The 21,189-nt window shown below is 49.6% G+C and overlaps 1 protein-coding gene across 3 annotated transcripts in view; it reads left to right on the top strand.

Annotated features, from left to right (window-relative positions):
• The window catches only part of DENND4B (DENN domain containing 4B), a 56,420-nt gene that overhangs the window by 19,843 nt on the left and 15,388 nt on the right, over window positions 1-21,189 (top strand). For 2 of the 3 annotated variants that reach the window (XM_081173454.1, XM_081173455.1), the window contains exons 8-20: window positions 1,801-1,859; window positions 3,624-3,768; window positions 5,307-5,482; window positions 6,835-6,935; window positions 8,523-8,738; window positions 10,338-10,483; window positions 11,546-11,685; window positions 13,707-13,830; window positions 15,036-15,242; window positions 16,234-16,362; window positions 17,712-17,865; window positions 18,918-19,088; window positions 20,413-20,843. In XM_081173454.1, coding sequence (XP_081029580.1) covers window positions 1,801-1,859; window positions 3,624-3,768; window positions 5,307-5,482; window positions 6,835-6,935; window positions 8,523-8,738; window positions 10,338-10,483; window positions 11,546-11,685; window positions 13,707-13,830; window positions 15,036-15,242; window positions 16,234-16,362; window positions 17,712-17,865; window positions 18,918-19,088; window positions 20,413-20,843 — 2,199 coding nt within the window. The remainder of the gene's footprint in view (window positions 1-1,800; window positions 1,860-3,623; window positions 3,769-5,306; window positions 5,483-6,834; window positions 6,936-8,522; window positions 8,739-10,337; window positions 10,484-11,545; window positions 11,686-13,706; window positions 13,831-15,035; window positions 15,243-16,233; window positions 16,363-17,711; window positions 17,866-18,917; window positions 19,089-20,412; window positions 20,844-21,189) is intronic. The other variant, XM_081173456.1, reaches the window with a different exon arrangement.

Here is a 21,189-nt window from a genome sequence, read left to right as displayed (position 1 = left end):
TACATAAATATGCATTATTATTAGTTGTTGTTGTTATTGTTATATTATTTCAATTTATATAATGCCCAGGAGGTCCCAGGATGGTGTATAACGTTATAAAAACACATTACAGTACATCAGTGATAAAAACACAATGAAAAGCATACCGACAGACAGCCTAATAATAAAATAAGTCGTCATGATAACAGTCCTCTCCCCCACGGTTTCACAGGCCATAGATCAGGCATAGGCAAACTCCGGCCCTCTAGATGTTTGGGACTACAATTCCCATCATCCCTAGCTAACAGGACCAGTGGTCAGGGATGATGGGGATTGTAGTCCCAAACATCTGGAGGGCCGGAGTTTGCCTATGCCTGTCATAGATGGCCATCGGCCTAGGTAAAGAGGAATGCCTTCGCCTGGCACCTAAAGACATGTAGCGATGGCAGCAGGTGAGCCTCTCTCCTCAATTGGGGAGCCACCACAGAAAAGGCCCTCATAACTAGGGATGTATTGGAACAATCAGTGTAGGTCTCCATGTGTTTGCCTTTCAGTTAGGTTTACTATTTTCTCCACATCCAATAATTTGGACTGCTCCAATATCTTATTATGTTGTGTTTTCCTTGAAGTTCCACTGTACACAATGGAACTTACATGTCGTCCTCTTGAAACTGAAGCACCTTGAGATTTCAGTGTTCCTGAATGCTTAGCTTTGGAGCATACGTTACATCTCCTCCTCGGTGTTCTTCCCGCACTCCTCCAGAGTGACCCTGAGAGCCGATCCTCAGGGGCCGTCTTACCTCTTTCCTCTCCCGATTGGCTCTAAACAGTACAAAGGGTGAGAAGACTTCTTCTCATTGGCTGAAAACAGGCATGGCCAAACTTGGCCCTCCAGCTGTTTTGGGACTACAACTCCCATCATCCCTTGCTAACAGGACCAGTGGTCAGGGATGATGGGAACTGTAGTCCCCAAACAGCTGGAGGGCCGAGTTTGGCCATGCCTGGAGCCTTAAAAGCTCCCCTTTTCATGCTGGTTGGGTGCCTCTAGGGTGCTGTGAATTGACGGACCTTCTGCTGAAATAGTACTGGGCCTTTGACTCCCCTGCAACACTCTGTCTGTTAGGCAGCTGAAGAACGAGCCATTGGTCAAGCCAGGGCCTTCTACGTAATAACCATTTGCTCAACCCCTGAGTGATGCTTGGAGAGAGGCCCTTCGCTCTTAGCTGGTCAGTCCGCCTACCTTGCATCAAGGAGGTCCCAGGCATCTCCAGGTCAGACCAGGAATTGTCCCCCTGTCTGAAACCCTGGAGAGCTGTGCTGCCAGTCTGTATAGGAAATTCTGAGCTGGATATATATTGAAAGTACCGTATTTTTTGCTCTATAAGACACGGCCGACCATAAGACGCACCTAGTTTTCGAGGAGAACAAGGAAAAACAAATATTCTCTCCCTCTCTGCGAAGGGGCTCTGTTTCTCCTCCCGCTTCACTGAAGGGGTGCTGGCAGCTGCTTTCTGGCTTCTGGGATAGCTGCGCAGCCTGCATTCGCTCCATAAGATGCACACACATTCCCCCTTACTTTTTTGGAGGGGGAAAGTATGTCTTATAGAGCGAAAAATACAGTATGAAACTGGGAATGTGAAGATTATGGTTCATCTGGGGTGAAGAATTGAGAAGCGACGTCCGACCTCTGGTGGACATGCATGTTTTGCAGTAATCTGAGTGTCACGCTGATAAAGGACAACTTTTGGTCTGCACTGCTGATTGTTTGGGCTGTATCTCAAGCTGTGTTTTCTCCCCTCTCCCTTCTTTTTGCCTGTCCAGATGTCTTCCTACGATAACATGCTCCTGTGCCAGCCTGTTTCATCTCCTCTGCCACTCAGGTATGCTCTTCTGAAGTTATTAGATCCGCTGCTAGCTAGACGTTTCGCCCAAGGGAACTTCTGCCTGGACCAGCGTGTCACGTGAAACTACGGTCTGGCTGATGCGGGACCATGTTCAAAGTGTAACTCTTAGTATATAAACAGCTTGGGATGAGTTTGCCTGTGAGGTCGATTTATCCCATGCATGCCTACTTGACCACTGCAATCTGAAGAACTGGGGCTATTGCAGGTGCCACGAAATACCACTTTGTGTTTATAATAAATTGATATATCATCGTGGCAGCACACAAACCTTAGAACTCCCTGCCTATTGACAAGCACCATTGCTAGATTTCTTTCAGTGCCTGCTTAGGAATGCTTTAAGGCAAGCCTATCCTAGACATGTGGAACACGGGTGGCGCTGTGGGTTAAACCACAGAGACTAGAACTTGCCGATCAGAAGGTCGGCGGTTCGAATCCCCATGACGGGGTGAGTTCCCGTTGCTCAGTCCCTGCTCCTGCCAACCTAGCAGTTCGAAAGCACGTCAAAGTGCAAGTAGATAAATAGGTACCACTCCGGCAGGAAGGTAAATGGTGTTTCCGTGCGCTGCTCTGGTTCGCCAGAAGCGGATTAGTCATGCTGGCCACATGACCCGGAAGCTGTACGCCGGCTCCCTTGGCCAATAAAGCGAGATGAGCACTGCAACCCCAGAGTTGTCCGCGACTGGACCTAATGGTCAGGGGTCCCTTTACCTTTACTATCCTAGACATGTAGTATCCTGGCATGTGTTTTAATCTGGGTTATTAAAAACTATTTTAACTATTAAAATGTTTCAAATAACTGCTTTTAACAGCTTTTGTTTCCACTGTGTACATTTAAAGGTAAACTTAACAGTAAGCAAAGATGAAAACATATCGGCCTTCACATGGCTGCATAGGCTTCCCTAAACAAAAATGCTTTTGTGTAGGTGCCAAAAAGTTAAATTAAATTCAGTACAGTGGTACCTCGGGTTACATACGCTTCAGGTTACAGACTCCGCCAACCCAGAAATAGTACCTCAGGTTAAGAACTTTGCTTCAGGATGAGAACAGAAATCGTGCTCCGGCAGCAGCAGGAGGCCCCATTAGCTAAAGTGGTGCTTCAAGTTAAGAACAGTTTCAGGTTAAGAACGGACCTCCAGAACAAATTAAGTACTTAACCCAAGGTACCACTGTAGTAATTTTTTAATATGGAATTACTGGGGGGCTGGTGGAAAAGCTGCCTTGATCTTCGCCTCAGGCGTCAAAATGCCTTGGCCGGCCCTGTTATTTGTATATACAGTGGTGCCCCGCAAGACGAATGCCTCGCAAGACAGAAAACTCGCTAGACGAAAGAGTTTTCCGTTTTGGAGGTGCTTCGCAAAACGAATCTTCTATGGGCTTGCTTCGCAAGACGACAATGTCTTGCCAGTTCCTGCTGGGTTTTTTCCCCTTTCCCCCTCTTTTCTAAGCCGCTAAGCCGCTTATCAGCTGATCCGATCAGCAGATAAGCCGCTAAAAGCAGCTAATAACCGCTAATAGCACTAATCCGCTAATCCTTCAATGGGCTTGCTTCGCAAGACGAAAAAACCGCTAGACGAAGAGAATCACAGAACGGATTCTTTTCGTCTTGCGAGGCACCACTGTAATGTGGGGGAATGTAACCAGACTAGCATTCCTGGGATAGTGGAACTGAGCGAGTTGGGATCTTAAAGGGCTGGGGGAGTCAGTTGCCTTTTCACCGACCAAGACCTTCTTTCCTTACAGTGGTGCCAGCTTCCTCACCCTGCTGCAGACACTGGGTCCCGAAAACGCCGTGGCCCTCCTTGTGGCGGTGCTGACGGAGCAGAAGCTGCTCATCCACTCCCTGCGGCCGGACGTCTTGACCAGCGTGGGCGAAGCCTTGGTCTCTGTGAGTCGGGGCTCCTGGGTGGCCTTTGGGGGTTCAGGTGGGGCGGAAGACAGGGGGGCAGCAGTAGGCAAAGCCAGTAAGAGGTGGAGCCAGAGACCTTGACAGGCAGAGCCAGCTAAACCCACATTCACCCCATACCTTTAAACCAGCTAAACCCACATTCACCCCATACCTTTAAAGCTCTATGATGCTGGTTTCAACCACTATATTCTTCCCCTCAAGAATTCAACCATGATTAAATGGGCCGGCCCAACACTTCGGCCATAACATAGATATGAGCCAATGGAAAGAATGGAAAGAATAGAATAGAATAGAATAGAATTTATAATTTATTCCCTGCCCATCTGGCTGGGTTTCCCCAGCCACTCTGGGCAGCATCCAACAAAGTATTAAAATACAGTGGTCTGTTAAACATTAAAAGCTTCCCTAAACAGGGCTGCCTTCAGATGTCTTCTAAAAGTCTGGCAGTTGTTCTTCTCTTTGACATCTAGTGGGAGGGGTGGGTGGGAAAACTTATGGAAAGTAAGCTGGAAATTTACGGTGTGCTAAAGCAGTGAGCCTCTTGGACTTGACAATCAGAAGGTCAGCAGGTTCGAATCCCCGCGGCGAGTTGAGCTCCCGTTGCTCGGTCCCTGCTCCTGCCAACCTAGCAGTTCAAAAGCACATCAAAGTGCAAGTAGATAAATAGGTACCGCTCCAGCAGGCCTTTCCGTGCGTTGCTCTGGTTCGCCAGAAGCGGCTTAGTCATGCTGGCCACATGACCCGGAAAAGCTGTCTGCGGACAAACGCCGGCTCCCTCGGCCTGAAAGCGAGATGAGCGCCGCAACCCCAGAGTCTTTCGTGGCTGGACTTAACTGTCAGGGGTCCTTTACCTTTTTTATACTCTAAGGGACAACCTTTTAAAAATGTTATATTGTTGGTATTTGACCCCTGGAAACTATAAAAAATGTATAGAAGCATCCCCAATACCTGCTGGTGATGTGGAGAAACATGCGGTGCCATGTATCATATGTGGTGGGTGTGTAAAAAGATCAAAGCCTTCTGGAATGATATTTATTTAGAACTTTAAAAAATGTTAAAAGTAAAAGGTGAAGGGTGGCTTACAGCACTTAAAAAAATTTCAATACCCAGAGTGGTTTAACCAGGCGTAGGCAAACTCGGCCCTCCAGATGTTTTGGGACTACAACTCCCATCATCCCTGACCACTGGTCCTATTAGCTAGGGATGATGGGAGTTGCAGTCCCAAAACATCTGGAGGGCCGAGTTTGCCTATGCCTGGGTTTAACAACACTTCTTCCCAGGAAACTCTGGGAGTTGTAGCTCTGTGAGCGGGAATTTTCATCACCCGTAGCAAACTACAGTTCCCAGAAATTTTTTTTTGTGGGGGGAGAGAAGCTTGAAGTGGGATAGCACTGCTTTAAATGTGCAGTGCATATGGGCCCCCGGTTTCCTCCATCTAGGCCTCGCAACGTATTTTTATTCCCCTGCCAGATCCTTCCAAGGCCCCCAGCCCTCACCTCTGCGTTTGCTCCCCCCAGATGATATTCCCGCTGCACTGGCAGTGCCCTTACATCCCCCTCTGTCCGCTCACCCTGGCCGACGTGCTGTGCGCCCCGGTGCCCTTCATCGTCGGGGTCCACTCCAGCTACTTCGACCTCTATGACCCACCGCACGACGTCATCTGCGTCGATCTGGACACCAATACCATCTTCCAGTGAGTGCCGCAAACGGATGGGGGGGCGCGACCTGCTCCCCATCCCCCTTGCAAGGACTCCCCGCCGCCCCCTTCCATAGCTGTCAACTTACAGATTTGAAAATAAGGGACCAGCAGCCTCGAAAATAAGGGATCGGCAGCCAAAATGAGGGATCAACAATTACTTTGATAAAATACATATTTTGTTGCATGCAAATGGCTTTAGATACCTATTAGGTCCATAAATTACCATATAGCATATATTCAACACAAAAAAACAGCAACAATTTGTTGTTGACAAAGCACAGCTGGAAATAGAAAGGGCCCCATTACCTTCAGTAGCTTATTTAAGAGACATCATCAATAAGGGACAGGAGCGAGACATGGCGCTGGAATAAGGGACTGTCCTGCCAAATAAGGGACGCTTGACAGCTATGCCCCCTTCTCTCTCTTTTTAAACTTGTTCGTTTTATTAGATTTTAAGAGATCGGCACAAATCGTATCTGCATCAATATAAATGACTTTCAGGGTTTAAGATCTCCCTCGTTCGTATTACAGTAATTAGCGAAGGGTGCCCCCCCCCCACTTCGTGTGGAGCAGTGGTTAGAGTGTCGGGCCAGGTGCTAGGAGACCAGGGTTTGAATCCCCACTTGGTCACGAGGCTCACTCCCTGGGACAAGTCCCTGCTTCTCAGCCTAAGCTACCTCACAAGGTGGTTGTGGGATTAAATGAAGAGAACCGTGCGGCCATCTTGAGCTCTGTGGAGAAGAAAATGAGGTGGGATATAAATGCTACAAATAAATAAATAATAATTATAATTATAATTATAATTTATAATAATTATTTATTATTTATACCCCGCCCATCTGGCTGGGGTATAAATCATACTTTATGGGTTAAAACAGTTGTTTTTTGTTAATTCAAGGTTCTTCAGCGGCCATTCCTCTATAGATAAATCTGTGGGTCTCTCCATTAGTATCCCACTGTTCCTCCAAGGAGCTCAAGGTAGGGAATACGGCCCCCTTATTTCCCCCCCTCTGTGACGTAGGGTAGGCCGAGAGTGAGCGGCTGGCCTGAGGTCACGCCCAGCAAGTTTCATGGCCCAGAGGGGATTCGAACCCTGCTCTCTCCCAGCTCCTCATCCAGAAGTCTGGCCACACTGGATCTCACTCCCCGCTTGCTGTTTGTCTTCGTGCAAGATTTCCCTGATGGGGAATCAGTGCAGCTGGGGAATCTGTTTTCAAAAGAGCAACTCTGGGAAGGGGTCCTCTTTGCAGGTGGGGAGCAGGCAGGGAGGGGTGGGGGAACGCCGTGGCTGCAGGGCGGGCTGGCAGGAGGCACTAACCGTAAAGGCAGCTTTGCTCCATGCGCAGGTGCGAGGAAAGGAAGCTGCTGTCGACACGGTCGCTGCCTCGGAAACCTTGCAAGGTTCTCTTAGCTTGCTTGAACTCCCTGTACCGTCAGCTGGATGAAAGTGAGTAGTCAGTGCATGCAGTGGAGGGAATTAGGATCGGAGGGGATGCAAATGTTGTGACACGAAACCATGGCTAACGCTCCTCTCTTTCCTCCATCCAAACAAGCATGGTTCATGGGCATATTCCACGCCGGTAGAAGCACTCAGGGAAGGGGTGCAACAGGGTCTGTGTGGGAATCAGGCCAGGGGAAGTCCAGAGAAAAAAAATAGAAAGGCCCGGAAGGCCCTCCCCTAGGTCTGCGGTTCCCTGTTGTTAATGTGAGCCAAGGTTTATAAACCAACAAACCGTGGTTTAGGCCTCTATCTGGCCCTTGGTACTTTCCTCAGGCCACACCTCTCAGAACTCCTCACTGCCACGCCCCTCTCCAGGCCACACCCCTCAGAACTCCTCACTGCCACGCCCCTCTCTCCAGGCCACACCCCTCAGAACTCCACGCTGCCACGCCCCTCTCTCCAGGCCACACCCCTCAGAACTCCTCACTGCCACGCCCCTCTCTCCAGGCCACACCCCTCAGAACTCCTCGCTGCCACGCCCCTCTCCCCAGACCACACCCCCTCATCAGTTGTTCTGCCTGGCCTTTGGCTTGGAATCAACTTGATCCCCTCCCCCTCTTTCCTTTTTCCTTTCTCCTTCTGTGATGAAACTCCTATTTGGGGACTTCCCTGGCTTTTTCTGGCCCACGTAGGACCAGTCTGGATAGCTGGCCTTGGTGAAGACTTGATGTTTTCATCCCCCAAAAGTTTTTGATTTGAGTTTCTACTGAAATGAGGCTGCATCTTAATGTTGTATTTTAATCTTGTTTTTCAGTTTTTATTTTAATCAATCGTTTTTATATCTGGTGTTAGCCGCCCTGAGCCCAGTCTTGGCTGGGGAGGGTGGGGTATAAATAAAATTTATTATTATTATTATTATTATTATTATTATTATTATTATTATCATCAACCCTGCTTCACACCCTCTTTGAGTGTTTTGTCCTGGCTGTGGATGTGCCCCTGAGCTCTGATCTTGTCTCTTTGCTTGCCTGGGTGGATGATAGAGAGGCGGCCCCAAGACCAACATTTTGGGGGATTTTACAACAGGAAATAAACTGCCACAAGGGCTGGATTCAATCAGCAGGCGCTCAGGATTAGGCCCTCAGGCCGGACTTTGAACATGCCTGGCTTACAAACGAATTTTATTGCAACCTTTTCAGAATAATAAAATTTGGGAGTGATACCCATACAAAGATGGGTCCGAGCCCCACATTGGACAAAAAAAACTTCCCATATTGGACTAGATGAACCTTGTGGTTCTCCTTCCAGCTCTACAATTCTATGATTCTGTGAGGTAATCCTGCTGACAGGATCCCTGATAGGTTGGCCACCCAACCTCCTCTTAGAAACCACGAGGGCAGCCTTTCTCAACCTGTGGTTCCCCAGATGTTGCTGGACTACAACTCCCATCATCCCAACTAGCAAGGCCAGAGCTCAGGGATGATGGGAGTTGTAGTCCAACCACATCTGGGGACCCACAGGTTGAGAACCGCTGCACTAGGGTAAGAGAACTTGAATACCTCCTTAACATCCTTGTCGCCCTCTCCTCTGCAGTGTATAACCGGCCTGTCGAGGAAGCCACCCTGGAATTCCTGCTGACCGACTATGACCTCATCTACGGCCGGCGGAAACAGCTGGAACTGGACATCCAGGGGGCTTTCCTGCGCTTCATGGCCTGCCTGCTGAAGGGCTACCGCTGCTACCTCCTGCCCATCACACAGGCACCCTCCGAGAAGACCCGCGACTCCAGTAGCCTCTTCAACCTCCAGGGTACGGCAAGAAAAGGGAGGGAGCTGTTGCGGCACCCGGGTCCTGTTTGGGGGGTTCCCCTGGAGGAGAGGATGCTCGGCTAGAGGGGCCACGGGCCTGATCCACCAGGCAGGCTCTTAGAACCGTAGAATTGTCTGGCCCAGCTCCCTGCAATGCAGGAATCTTTCGCCCAACGTGGGGTTCAAACCCACGACCTTGAGATTAAGAGGCTCATGATCTTCCGACTGGGCTATCATCTTATGTTCCAGTGAGGGAGGGCATATTCATGGAGGATATCAGCAGCTTCTGGTCGCAGGGACTACCGTATTTTTCGCTCTATAACACGCACCAGACCATAACACGCACGTAGTTTTTAGAGGAGGAAAACAAGAAAAAAAATATTCTAAATGAAATAGTGGATATATGATTTTTGTGGTTCATGCTGTGGCCACAGACATGTGATCTGATAGTGAGTTTGGAGTAGCCCAATGCAAAAATCCTGAGGATCCATGCTTTGTAACCACGGAGGAGGGAAGGAAGGGGAACCATGGATCCTCTGCTCACGACTGCAGCAGATCCCCCCCATCACCCGCAGGCATTCGCTCCATAACACGCACAGACATTTCCCCTTACTTTCTAGGAGGAAAAAAGTGAGTGTTATGGTGCAAAAAATACGGTATATTCTGCCTCCCAAGATGACATAGACCATCGAGACGTATAAAATGTAGACGTGTTTTAGTCGGATTTTCAGCTTTGTCGTTGATGTTTCCTTTTGAATTCTTTAAAGGGTTGTTTTTCTGATAATTTGGTCGCTTTATTTTTGCAAAACCTCTGAGGTTTTTTGCTTGTTTTCTTCAATCATACGGTAGATAAATTTTACGATGCGTACATAACAACAACCAATTGTTTGAGGCTTTTTGCTTTTTTTATAAGCGGTATACAAAGCAGTATACACAACGGGTGGCACTGTGGGTTAAACAACAGAGCCTAGGACTTGCCGATCAGAAGGTTGGCGGTTCGAATCCCCGTGATGGGGTGAGCTCCCGTTGCTCAGTCCCTGCTCCTGCCAACCTAGCAGTTTGAAAGCACGTCAAGAGTGCAAGTAGATAAATAGGTACCGCTCCGGCGGGAAGGTAAACGGTGTTTCCGTGCGCTGCTCTGGTTCGCCAGAAGCGGCTTCGTCATGCTGGCCACACGACCCGGAAGCTGTACGCCGGCTCCCTCAGCCAATAAAGCGAGATGAGCGCTGCAACCCCAGAGTTGGCCACGACTGGACCTAATGGTCAGGGTCCCTTTACCTGTTTATACAAACTGTATGAAATGTGTTTTATGACGCGTGTTTTAGCCTGGTTTTTAGCTTTGCCGTTGATCTGAATTATTTTTTCCAATGTTTAAAATAGCTGTTTCGTCGCTTTATTTTCTTGCAAAACCTCTTTGAGGTTTTTTGCTTGTTTTCTGCAATCATACACTCCATAAATTTCATGAGATGAGTAGATAACAATGGCAACAACAACGGCAATATCTTGAGTGCAGATTTGAACCTGAGTCTACCTGGCCCTAGTCCAGTGCTCTAACCACTACACCACCACTGCCTCCCATTCCCCCCTCTCCTCAATCCAGGCTTCCTGAAGTCACGTGACCGGGCGTATCACAAGTTCTACGGGCAGCTCCTCCGCACCCAGCTCTTCACGCAGTTCATTGAGGAGTGCTCCTTTGTCAACGACCGCCACACGTCCCTAGAGTTCTTCGACTCCTGCGTGGAGAAGGTGACAGGAAGGGAGCTAAATGTGGGTTCAGCTGGGGCCCAGGAAATGGGTGCTGTACAGATCAGTTAAAATGAGATTTGGTGAATTTCATCTGTCGAGTGTGCTACTTAAAGCAATGGGAGGATACTTCAGTCAAGGGTGGGTGGCTGTCCCCGCAGAACTTAATCCAGTCCCAGTACAGTGGTACCTTGGTTCTCAAATGCCTTGGTACTCAACTTGGAACCCAAACACTGCAAACCCGGAAGTAAGTTTTTTGAGAAGCGAACTTTTTTGAGAAGCCAAACGTGCTCCGTTTTGAGTGTTACGCTTCCGATTTGAGTGCCACGCTTCCGTTTTGAGTGTTACGCTGAGGTCTGTCTGTTTTTGCTATTTATTTTGCATTTTTGTTTTTGCGGCTCTTTTTGTTTTGTTTTTGTGACTGTCTGGAACCCAGTTCAGCTACTGATTGTGTGACTGCAGTACATTGTTCATTGCTTTTATTTTATTGAGCAGTGGTCTCGTTAGATAGTAAAATTCATGTTAAATTGCTGTTTTTAGAAGTCTGGAATGGATTAATCCATTTTGCTTTACAATTAAATTAAATTCAGTACAGTGGTACCTCGGGTTACATACGCTTCAGGTTACAGACCCCGCTAACCCAGTAATAGTACCTCGGGTTAAGAACTTTGCTTCAAGATGAGAACAGAAATCGGGCGGCGGCAGCGAGAGGCCCCATTAGCTAAAGTGGTGCTTCAGGTTAAGAACAGTTTCAGGTTAAGAACGGACCTCCAGAACGAATTAAGTACGTAACCAGAGGTACCACTGTACTTTCTTTGGGAAAGCATGCCTTGGTTTTGGAACGCTTTGGTTTTGGAACGGACTTCTGGAACGGATTAAGTTTGAGAACCAAGGTACCACTGTAAGGCTTTTGCAGTCTACAAGAGCTCCCTCAAATGGTCATTAAATTTAAAAAAAAGGACTTTAAAAAGTGACCGCTTCCTAGATCCCTTGATGTGAGGCCATGATGCCACGTTAATGCACTTCACAAGATCTCTCTCTCCTGCCATTGCTGTTCCTGCTCAGGTGCAGGTGGACCTGGAAAAGATGGAGGAATCTCCCCTGATCGAACTAGACGACACTCACGGCAGCGAACACACCGTCTTCATCATGCCCCCGGAGGAGCCCACCGGACCCAATGGCGCTGAGCTGCCACCGCGCTACCAGTGAGTTCTGCTGGAATCACAGCATGGCAGAGTTGGGAAGGGGCCCCTCAGGAGTCATCCAGCCCAACCCTCTGTGATGCAGAAATCCCATCTAAAGAGTCCCTGGCCGAACAGCTCTTACTATCAGGACGTTCCTCCTAACGTTTAGTCAGAACTTGTTTTCTTGCAACTTGAATTCCTTGGTTCAGGTCCTGCCTTCAGGAGCAGCGGAAATCTAGCTTTGACGTGACAGCCCTCCAAGCGTTTGAAGAAGACTTCTGTGTCACTTACCATAACACACCTTGATTTTGTGTGTATAAATTGGGGTGTGGGAGAAACGTAAACGGTTTAAATAATTTTGTTCAAACGTTGAGAAGAGAGCATAGCTTGAGATTTGGTTTTTTGGGTTGCATCAGAATGTTGACCCTACTCAGATAAGACCCTTTGGAATTAATTAGTGGGCCTGCAATCATCCCGGTCCCACCTTGAGGTGAGCAGCAGAAACCAGGGTGGGGCTGCGCAAGTAAGCCTGTTGGTACATCAACTCTTGGCATGGAGAGGAGAGCCTCTTTGGGGAAGGGTTATAACTCAGCAGCAGAACAGCCCCTGCCTTGCAAGAAGAATTCCATCCCAAAATGTCCAGAAAAGTTTCCTGCCTGAAATCCTGGAGAGCGCTACTGCCAGTCTGTGTCAGCAATATTGAGCTAGATGCACCAACCGTCCAACTCAAGTGACCTATTTTCCTATTTATTGAGAACAGTGAGGACTAGAATCTTAACTTTCCTTTTGCAGGAAGGGGCTGCCGCTCAGTGATAGAGCATCTGCTTTGCAAATTTGCATGAAACCCCGGAGAGCTGCTGACCGTCAGTGTGAGCTAGGGGGACAGCGATCTGACTCTGTATATGGCCGTTCCTATGTGCCTGTTTAGAACTATTCAGAAGCAGGAGGTCTAGAAGCTTTATTTTAAGGGGGAAGGCCACAACTCAGCCGACCGCCTCCTTCTCTCTCTTTTTTTTTTTAAATAAAATTTTTATTGGTTTTACAAAACATTTTTTATAGACACATACAAACAAACAAACAAACAAACATGTATAATTTCATATCCTTTTTTTCATAAACCTTACTTCGTCGACTTCCCCAAACCTCCCCTTTCTACATCCCAATTTCCAAAATTATTTCAGCAAATCCTAACACTTGATTTTATCTGATTTATCCCTTATACTTTTCTTTTACTTAATCTTTTACAGCTGTAAACCCCTTTTTTCCCCCCTAAAACCTCGACATTTTAGCTTTCATTAATTTTACAATGTTTCTTAAGATAAGTTTTAAATTTCTTCCGGTCTTCTTCCGCCGTCTCTTTCCCCTGGTCACGGATCCTGCCAGTCATTTCAGCCAGCCCCATATAGTCTATCACCTTCATTTGCCATTCTTCCAGAGTGGGTAGATCTTGGGTCTTCCAATACTTTGCAATAAGTACTCTTGCTGCTGTGGTGGCGTACACAAAAAAAAAATCTATCTTTCTTTGGCACCAATTGGCCGACAATGCCCAAGAGAAAGGCCTCTGGTTTCTTAGGGAAAGTACATTTAAGCACCTTTTTCATTTCATTATATATCATTTCCCAGAAAGCCTTAATCTTCGGGTACGTCCACCAAAGGTGATAAAAAGTACCTTCAGTTTCTTTGCATTTCCAACACTTATTATCGGGCAAATGGTAGATTTTTGCTAGCTTGACTGGGGTCATGTACCACCTATAGATCATTTTCATAATATTTTCCTTTAAGGCATTACATGCCGTAAATTTTATACCGGTGGTCCACAACTGTTCCCAGTCAGCAAACATAATATTATGACCAATGTCCTGTGCCCACTTAATCATAGCTGACTTAACTGTTTCATCTTGTGTATTCCATTTCAGCAACAAGTTATACATTCTAGACAAATTCTTAGCATTGGGCTCTAACAATTCTGTTTCTAATTTTGATTTCTCCACCTGGAAGCCAATTTTCCTGTCTTGTTTATACCTTCTCTCTCTTCACTCCAGGTACGATGGCTTCCCCAGGCTGCAGGCCAAGCTCTTTGAGCGGCCCCAGGACCAGCTCATGCCCTCACTCTGCCAAGCCCGGACCAGCGCTCCCAGCAGCCCAGCTCCACGCAGGACCAAACAGGTAGGCTTTGCGCCTGGGCTTGCAGCAGTGGCTACAGGTGTCCCCAGCCACTTATGGCACATAAAAAAATTGTAAAACATGAGACATAAAAAATTTCCCAATATAGGGCTGTCTTCAGATGTCTTCTAAAAGTCAGATAGTTGTTTATTTGCTTGACATATGATGGGAGGGCATTCCACAGGGCGGGCACCACCACTGAGAAGGCCCTCTGCCTGGTTCCCTGTAACCTCACTTCTCGCAGGGAGGAAACTGCCAGAAGGCCCTCGGAGCTGGACCTCAGTGCCTTGGCTGAACGATAGGGGTGGAGTCCTTTAAGGGCACTTTCACATTGCACATTTAAAGCCCTGTGTGTGAAAAATCGTTTAAAATAGACATGGCTTCCCCCACAAAGGATTCTGGGAACTCATTTGTTGAGGGTGCTGACAGCTGTTAGGAGACCTCATTCCCAGAGCTGTTTTGACATTCAATCCCTCTTCCCAGGGAACTCTGGGAGTTATAGCTCTGTAAAGGGAATAGTAGTCTCCGAACTCTCAGCACCCTTAACTGACCACAGTTCCCAAGAGTCCTGCGGGGGAAGCCATGATGGTTTGAAAAGATACCACAGGGCTTTAGTAGTGTGGTTCGGATGTGGCCTAACCCTGGTTGATTAACTTCAGCAGGTCTGCTCTGGGTAGAAATAACCCTGGCTAATCCCTGTTGACCTTGGGCTACAGTGCAGTTGAGAAATAAAATTTTCAAGTCCAATTGTGACCTTCTCCCTTTCTTCTCCCCAAAACCCCACAAATCTTCCCCACTCGAGGGACGATTCCAACAGATTCCACACAAAAAACGCTTATGTCCCCGTGGAGATGGCAGGACCGAATCGGTGGCGCATGCCCTCCTGGCTTGCGCTCTTTATAAAGACTTGAGGAATGAGATTATCACCTTTCTTTTATTGTCCATTCCGGGTCGGCCAGCCACTGCCACCGTGCCCTTTCTCTTGGCAGATCGTCAAGATGAGCAGGTGACAGCAAAGGTTGCAGGTTTTTTTAGCTGAGGCAATGAGAATAAGATCCACTATTTGACTATTGATTCAAAACCCTAAAATGTGTTTTATAGAATTGACTTTTTATTTCTATTCTTTGTCTATCGTATTGTTGTTTTATTGCTACGGCCGATGGCTGAGGCAAATAAAGATTCATTCATTCATTCCCCACCCCTTCCAGGAAATGAAGGTAGCCCAGCGAGTGGCTCAGAAGTACTCTGCGATGCCAGATATGTGGGCTAAGTGCTTGCTTGGGCACTGCTACGGCCTGTGGTTCATCACGCTGCCCACCTACGTGCGGGCTGCAACCTCTAAGGTGCGGGCCTTGCAGACGGCCTACGAGGTGCTCAAACAGATGGAGACCAAGAAGGTGGTGCTTCCCGATGAGGTAGTTGCTGGAGCCTGATGCCGTCTCCCCGATGTTTACTGTACAGAATTGGTTCAGTCCTTTGAGTTCATCTGAATCTGCTGCTTATAATATATAATAATAAATTTTTATTTACACCCCACCCTTCCTGGTTCAGAAAACCGGGCTCAGGGCGGCTAACAACAAATTTCAAACACTTAATTGATGCAACAAAAAACCAGCATAAAATACAGTATAAAACGTGAATAACAATAAATTCAGAATTGAGGGGGGAAATCCATCCCATAAACATTAGATGATCACCAGGGCTAGCTGGCTAAATTAGTCCTATTTGGGCCAGCGAGGAGACCAGGGGAGAATTAGCTGTGGGATCCCAGAGTGGGTAATCTTCATAAAAAGGGGAGGGGGAGGGAGGGAAGGAAGGGGAATAAAAGATCAGGCTAAATTCAAGTTGAAAGCCAGGCGGAATAGCTCTCTCTTACAGGTGCTGCGGAAGGAAGTTAAATCCTGCAGGGCCCTGGTCTCATGGGACTGAGCATTCCACCAGGTCGGAGCCATCACTGAGAAGGCCCTGGCCCTAGTGGAGGATAATCTGACTTCCTTAGGGCCCGGGACCTAAGGATTATTCATGGACCTTAAGGTCCTTTGTGGGGCATACCAGGAGAGGTGGTCCCGTAAATACAGGGCTGCCTTCAGATGTCTTCTAAAAGTCTGGTAGTTGTTGTTCTCTTTGACATCTGTTGGGAGGGCGTTCCACAGGGAAGGCGCCACTACCGAGAAGGCCCTCTGCCTGGTTCCCTGTAACTTGGCTTCTCAAGTGAGGGAACCACCAGAAGGCCCTCGGTGCTGGACCTCAGTGTCCGGGCAGAACGATGGGGGTGGAGACGCTCCTTCAGATATACTGAATTGTAGGTCTGTGGCGTGGGATTCTCCCTTGGCACGGGGTGAGGCAGGGAAGGGGATAAGCAATCCACAACCATTCATGCCATCTCTTTGCCCTCCCGCTTCTCAGGTGTGCTACCGAATCCTGATGCAGCTGTGTGGTCAATACGGAGAGCCTGTCCTCTCTGTCCGAGTGCTGCTGGAGATGAAGCGGGCCGGTATCGTGCCCAACACCATCACCTATGGCTACTACAACAAGGTACCTCGCTTGCAGACCTCCCCACTTTCCCTCGGCTCTGTCAGGGGGCATTCTGCTTCAACAGGGCACAGGGTATAAGGATGTGTGTCCGGTGTCTGCTGTTCCCCCTGGGGCTCAGGGGACCTGCAGAGAGAAGTGGCGGTGATTATGAGAGGTTTTCTGGCCCAGAGTCAGGAGTTGAAAAGACAGATCAGGACCCTGGAGAGCTCCGAGCAAGCCCAGCTGGCGGAGCTATGGGAGATGTTGTCTCAGCGCAAGGCTGAGAGGGCTTGGAACTGGTACCTGCAATCCTGTGCTCCTGTGTAGTTCTGGAATGGAAGAGGCTGTAGGGAACTCTGCCCAGGGGACTCTGAGGATGATAGAAAGAGCCACATATTCAGGCCAGGGAACTGCAGAAGGGTGCTCATGCCTAGTTCCGCCCCTAAGCATTATTTCTCACCCAATTTAGGGAGGAGACAAAAAGTTTATAACGGGGGATCAGAATCCCTTGCCGATATTCGGCAAATTACCCTGAAATCTACCAGTAGTAATAATAATAGTAATTCATTATTTGTACCCCGCCCATCTGGGTGGGTTTCCCCAGCCACTATGGCCGGCTTCCAACAAAGATTAAAAATACAGTGGTGCCACGCAAGACGAATGCCTCGCAAGACGGAAAACTCGCTAGACGAAAGAGTTTTCCGTTTTGGAGGTGCTTCGCAAAACGAATCTCCGATGGGCTTGCTTCGCAAGACGAAAATGTCTTGCGAGTTCCTGCGGGGTTTTTTTCCTTTTCCCTCCCTTTTTCTAAGCTGCTTATCCGATAAGCCGCTAATAGCGCTAATCCGCTAATCCGTCAATGGGCTTGCTTCGCAAGACGAAAAAACCGCTAGACGAAGAGACTCACAGAACGGATTCTTTTCGTCTTGCGAGGCACCACTGTACATTAAAATGTCACACATTAAAAACTTCTCTGAACAGGGCTGCCTTCAGATGTCTTCTAAATGTCAGGTAGTTCTTTATCTCTTTGACATCTGCTGGAAGGGCGTTCCACAGGGCGGGCACCACAACCGAGAAGGCCCTCTGTCTTGTTCCCTGTAGGTTAGCTTCTTGCGATGAGGGAACCGCCAGAAGGCCCTCAGCACTGGACCTCAGCGTCCGGGCAGAACCATAGGGGTGGAGACGCTCCTTCAGGTATACTGGACCGAGGCCATTTAGGGCTTTAAAGGTCAACACCAACACTTTGAATTGTGCTCAGAAACGTACTGAGAGCCTATGTAGGTCTTTCATGACCAGTGTTATATGGTCCCGAGATCTCCCTTCCGCCTGCCACTTGCTTTGTTGCCCTCTCACCTCCTGCTCATCCATAGGCCATTTTGGAATGCAAATGGCCGTCTGGTACCCAGGGAGGCCGCCTCCGTTGGGCCAAGCTGCGCAACGTCGTCCTGGGGGCCGCCCAGTTCCGCCAGCCCCTGCGGCAGCGGCAGCGCGAGGCAGAATCGCAGAGCGTCAGTAGCCAGTCAGGTATGGAAACCTTGCCTTATGAGGAACGGTTGAAGGAGCTGGGTAGGTTTAGCCTGAGAAAGAGGAGAGTTGAGAGGAGACATGATGTGCTGGTCCTGGGGGGTTGCTGCGGTGTGGTCCGAGTCCAGTCCGAGGTCGAGGGTGTGGTATGGGGGCTGTCCATCAAGGCTGAAGCGGGGTCCAAGGCAAGGAGTCGGGTGAGGTGAGGAACTCTGGCAGAAGAGCAGGACAAGGTGCCAGCAGGAACAGGTTACCAATGATGTTGCTCCCGCAACCTGGGACTGGGCTGGCTGGCTTTTATCTCCTCTGAGGCATAGGGCAGCCCCGATCCTCAGGTGACTCGCATCTCCTGGCCTGGAGGCGAGCACTCCTCCTGCGGGAACTTAGTTCCCTCCGCCTCTCTGCCCTGAGCCTCTGCAGCTCAGGAGAGGCTGGAGGGTTACCGGACCCAGAGGCAACCTCCTCTTCCCCTGATGGGGCTGAGAGTGGAGCACCTGCAGGCAATGGGTCCTCCATCATCTCCGGAGCCAGAGCAGATTCAGCTGGTGTCTGCTCCTGAGGATCCGGCACAGGTGAGGGCCCTTCAGGTTCAAGCCCCAGCCCCGGCTCAGCCGGTCCTGGAGGCGGAGACTCCTTTGCAGGCTGGGATTCTTCAGGTTCAGCCTCTGAATCAGATTCCCAGGCCATCACACATGATAGCCATCTCCGGGCTGTCACATGGAAGATGGGGCAAATTTGGCAAGCCGATGGAAGGGGCCTTGTACCTCAGGTGTTGCCTGGGAGAACGGCCCCTGGCGGAGGCAGTTCAGGGAGAGAGAAAAACGTTTAGGAGGGAGAGTGTTGATGGTTGAAAGGTGCCTTTGAACGTGCAATTTGATTTCTGCGAACTGCTTTGAGGTGGGGTCTCGGTGGGTAAGCAGGTCCAGAAAAGTGTCATCTGGAGGTCATTGGGATGGATATGCTAGCAGGTTAATCATGGTGCAAAGGACTTAAAAGGTTTGGTCCGAGCTGGCTGCTGGAGACGGCATTTTTCTCCCTGCTTCCGTTGGCAGAAGGCAGAGGCATCAAGATGCCAGGCTCCCGCTCCCGCTCCCGGTCCAATCTGCAGCGGCAGACGACTTGGTCTGGGGGCAACGTGACCGAGAACCTTCCGTCCACGTCGCTGGTGAAGAGCGGCAGCCTCAGTTTCCCTCAGCAGGAGCCAGAAGCTGGAGTGGCTCGTGGTGAGTTTTGGAGGCGGGCGGAGAGGTCCTTGGAGAGGGGCAACATCTCCTATTTCTTTTCTTCCATCTTTTTTAAAATGGGAGATGGGCAAAATGTGTTAAGGATCTTGAAAATAGTTGCAGCAGGATCAATATATCCAACGGGGGGAGGATGGAGAACCTAATAAGAGCCCTTGGATCAGTAGGACCTGAGTACAAGAGCATCGTTCTCTCTTGTGGCTTCCTGCAACTGGTATCACTGCCTCCGACTGTGACAGAAGCATCACTGCCTCCGACTGTGGAGTCAGAAGACCGCCGTCGTTGCTATTGGCCTTGATAGCCTTCCCCTCTGTGAATTTGCCCAGTCCCCTTTTAAAGCCATCCACCTTGGTGGCCGTCACTGCCTCCTGTGGCAGGGAGTTCCACAGTTTAACGCTGGATGTCCCCGAGCTCTAGTGTTCCTCTTACTCGCTTTTTCTCGAAACTAGGCCAACACTTCAGCAATACCTTTCTGCCCCGCTGTACCTGCCGAATTCTCTCGCAGGATTCCTGTGGCCATGTGCTGGTGGCGGGTGGGGCCAGAGGCAAAAGTAGGAGGGGCAACGAACATTCCAAGGGCCATGTGCTGTGGTGGACGGGGCCAGAGCCCAAAGTGGTAGGGGCAAGGAGCATGAATTTTATTTCTTACAGTAGGACACTTCCTTACACACATTTGGACACCCCACCTGCTTTACCCGACATTAAGGCAGGCCAAGAGGCACAAGCAGAGTCCACGGACAGGTTCCAGCTAGGCAAAAACCATCAAGGAGGGTGCAAAGCAGGGACAGTGCTTGATGTCCCTGAGGGCTGGATAGCATGGCTTGGAGGGCCGCATTTGACCCCACGCCCTGGCCTAATAATAATAATAATAATTTATTATTTGTACCCCACCCATCTGGCTGGGTTTCTCCAGCCACTCTGGGCGGCTTCCAACAAAGATTAAAAATACATTAAAATTTCACACATTAAAAACTTCCCTGAACAGGGCTGCCTTCAGATGTCTTCTAAAAGTCATATAGTTGTTTATCTCTTTGACATCTAGTGGGAAGGCATTCCACAGGGCAGGTGCCACTACCGAGAAAGCCCTCTGTCTGGTTCCCTGTAACCTCACTTCTTGTGGGGAGGGAACTGCCAGAAGGCCCTCGGAGCTGGACCTCAGTGTCCGGGCAGAATGATGGGGGTGGAGACGCTCCTTCAGGTATACTGGACTGAGGCCGTTTAGGGCTTTAAAGGTCAGCACCAACACTTTGAATTGTGCTCGGAAACGTACTGCTGTAACCCATATCAGTCCTCTCCCGCTTTGCAGCGACCAAGGGCCTGGGTGCCACAGACCACGGCGGCAGCAGCACCCTCCCCGCCCTGCCCCACTGGCTGCAAGGCCGGGCCGGGAGCTCCGAGGACGGGAGCCTGTCAGACGTCAGCAGCTTCTTGACGGACGAGAGCGACAGGTTGACCCTGAGCAGCGTGGACACTCAGCCGGGCCCGGGGCGGTTGGAAGGCTCTGCCACAGGGTCAGAAAACCGTGGCATAGGGAGCGGCACACCGCGCAGAAGCCTGGCCGCCAAACTCCAGCAGCTGCTATCGCCCATCAAGCGGCCGTCGCTGAGACATGGCGCCACCGCGGAGCATTCACACGCACGCTGCGGGTCTGAGCAGCGGGAGCTCCCACCTCGCCGCAGCCCGCTGGAAAGCCGCTTGTTGCTTCCTCGCGAGCGCCCGGGCTCCACTGCCTCCGAGGTAGGGAGGCCTGAGCAGCAGGCTGCACGGTAACCGTGCCAGAGGTGGTTCTGGTGTAGTGGCCAGTGTGGTGTAGTGGTTAAGAGCGGTAGTCTCGTAATCTGGGGAACCGGGTTCGCGTCTCCGCTCCTCCACATGCAGCTGCTGGGTGACCTTGGGCCAGTCACACTTCTTTGAAGTCTCTCAGCCCCACTCACCTCACAGAGTGTTTGTTGTGGGGGAGGAAGGGAAAGGAGAATGTTAGCCGCTTTGGGACTCCTTCGGGTAGTGATAAAGCGGGATATCAAATCCAAACTCTTCTTCTTCTTCTTCTTCTGGAACAAAGCAGGTTTTGGAATAAAGGCTT

This window comes from Podarcis bocagei (genome assembly GCF_964188305.1).
Source record: "Podarcis bocagei genome assembly, chromosome: 16".
Lineage (NCBI taxonomy): Eukaryota > Metazoa > Chordata > Lepidosauria > Squamata > Lacertidae > Podarcis > Podarcis bocagei.
Note: the sequence above shows the minus strand (reverse complement) of the source record. Positions and strands in the feature narration are given on the sequence as shown.